Source organism: Salmo salar, chromosome 26 (assembly GCF_965601325.2).
Source record: "Salmo salar chromosome 26, fSalSal1, whole genome shotgun sequence".
NCBI classification, from domain to species: domain Eukaryota; kingdom Metazoa; phylum Chordata; class Actinopteri; order Salmoniformes; family Salmonidae; genus Salmo; species Salmo salar.
In genome coordinates this window covers 47,210,001-47,212,500 of record NC_138316.1, presented here as the reverse complement: position 1 = coordinate 47,212,500, position 2,500 = coordinate 47,210,001, and the positions used below count along the sequence as shown (strand labels likewise).

The window sequence follows — 2,500 nt, the reverse complement described above, 5'->3', positions numbered from 1 at the left end:
GCTGCGTTGATGATGTTGATCACCTGGAGGGACAAGGGGTTCAGTTAGTATCATTTGTATTTATCTTAGTCATCTTTCATTATGTTAAATGTGGCCATGTAAAGTATGGTAACACTTTACATGTCAATAAAACATTTGAATTAGAGAGAGAAAGAAAGATATCATGGTTAAATAGAGAGAAAGATATCATGGTTAAATAGAGAGAAAGAAAAATATAATGGTTAAATAGAGAGAAAGATATCATGGTTAAATAGAGAGAAAGAAAAATATAATGGTTAAATAGAGAGAAAGATATCATGGTTAAATAGAGAGAAAGAAAGATATCATGGTTAAATAGAGAGAAAGAGTATCATGGTTAAATAGAGAGAAAGAAAAATATAATGGTTAAATAGAGAGAAAGATATCATGGTTAGATAGAGAGAAAGAAATATATCATGGTTAAATAGAGAGAAAGATATCATGGTTAAATAGAGAGAAAGATATCATGGTTAGATAGAGAGAAAGAACGATATCATGGTTAGATAGAGAGAAAGAAATATATCATGGTTAAATAGAGAGAAAGATATCATGGTTAGATAGAGAGAAAGAACGATATCATGGTTAGATAGAGAGAAAGAAAGATATCATGGTTAGAGAGAGAGAGAGAAAGATATCATGGTTAAATAGAGAGAAAGAACGATATCATGGTTAGATAGAGAGAAAGATATCATGGTTAGATAGAGAGAAAGAAAGATATCATGGTTAGAGAGAGAGAAAGAAAGATATCATGGTTAGATAGAGAGAAAGAAAGATATCATGGTTAGAGAGAGAGAAAGATATCATGGTTAGATAGAGAGAAAGAACGATATCATGGTTAGAGAGAGAGAGAGAAAGATATCATGGTTAGATAGAGAGAGAGAAAGAAAGATATCATGGTTAGATAGAGAGAGAAAGAAAGATATCATGGTTAGATAGAGAGAAAGAACGATATCATGGTTAGATAGAGAGAAAGAACGATATCATGGTTAGAGAGAGAGAGAGAAAGATATCATGGTTAGATAGAGAGAGAGAAAGAAAGATATCATGGTTAGATAGAGAGAAAGAAAGAAAGATATCATGGTTAGAGAGAGAGAGAGAAAGAACGATATCATGGTTAGATAGAGAGAAAGAAAGAACGATATCATGGTTAGATAGAGAGAAAGAAAGATATCATGGTTAAATAGAGAGAAAGATATCATGGTTAGAGAGAGAGAGAGAAAGAACGATATCATGGTTAGATAGAGAGAAAGAAAGATATCATGGTTAAATAGAGAGAAAGATATCATGGTTAGAGAGAGAGAGAGAAAGAACGATATCATGGTTAGATAGAGAGAAAGAAAGATATCATGGTTAGATAGAGAGAAAGAACGATATCATGGTTAGATAGAGAGAGAGAAAGATATCATGGTTAGATAGAGAGAGAGAAAGAAAGATATCATGGTTAGATAGAGAGAGAGAAAGAAAGATATCATGGTTAGATAGAGAGAAAGAACGATATCATGGTTAGAGAGAGAGAGAGAAAGATATCATGGTTAGATAGAGAGAGAGAAAGAAAGATATCATGGTTAGATAGAGAGAGAAAGAAAGATATCATGGTTAGATAGAGAGAAAGAACGATATCATGGTTAGATAGAGAGAAAGAACGATATCATGGTTAGAGAGAGAGAGAGAAAGATATCATGGTTAGATAGAGAGAGAGAAAGAAAGATATCATGGTTAGATAGAGAGAAAGAACGATATCATGGTTAGAGAGAGAGAGAGAAAGAACGATATCATGGTTAGATAGAGAGAAAGAAAGAACGATATCATGGTTAGATAGAGAGAAAGAAAGATATCATGGTTAAATAGAGAGAAAGATATCATGGTTAGAGAGAGAGAGAGAAAGAACGATATCATGGTTAGATAGAGAGAAAGAAAGATATCATGGTTAAATAGAGAGAAAGATATCATGGTTAGAGAGAGAGAGAGAAAGAACGATATCATGGTTAGAGAGAGAGAGAGAAAGAACGATATCACGGTTAGATAGAGAGAAAGATATCATGGTTAGATAGAGAGACAGAGAGACAGAGAGACAGACAGAGAGACAGAGAGACAGACAGACAGACAGACAGACAGACAGACAGACAGACAGACATACAGACAGACAGACAGAACCTTGAGGACTAGGAGTGGTCATGTGACAGAACCTTGAGGACTAGGAGTGGTCATGTGACAGAACCTTGAGGACTAGGAGTGGTCATGTGACAGAACCTTGAGGACTAGGAGTGGTCATGTGACAGAACCTTGAGGACTAGGAGTGGTCATGTGACAGAACCTTGAGGACTAGGAGTGGTCATGTGACAGAACCTTGAGGACTAGGAGTGGTCATGTGACAGAACCTTGAGGACTAGGAGTGGTCATGTGACAGAACCTTGAGGACTAGGAGTGGTCATGTGACGGAACCTTGTGGACTAGGAGTGGTCATGTGACAGAACCTTGGGGA

At 35.8% G+C, this 2,500-nt stretch overlaps 1 protein-coding gene across 1 annotated transcript in view; it reads right to left on the bottom strand.

Moving 5' to 3' along the window:
• The window catches only part of LOC106591626 (high affinity cAMP-specific and IBMX-insensitive 3',5'-cyclic phosphodiesterase 8A), a 238,392-nt gene that overhangs the window by 32,184 nt on the left and 203,708 nt on the right, over window positions 1-2,500 (bottom strand). The window contains 1 exon segment of the mRNA XM_082969783.1: window positions 1-23. This exon segment is cut by the window's left edge and continues 142 nt beyond it. Coding sequence (XP_082825909.1) covers window positions 1-23 — 23 coding nt within the window.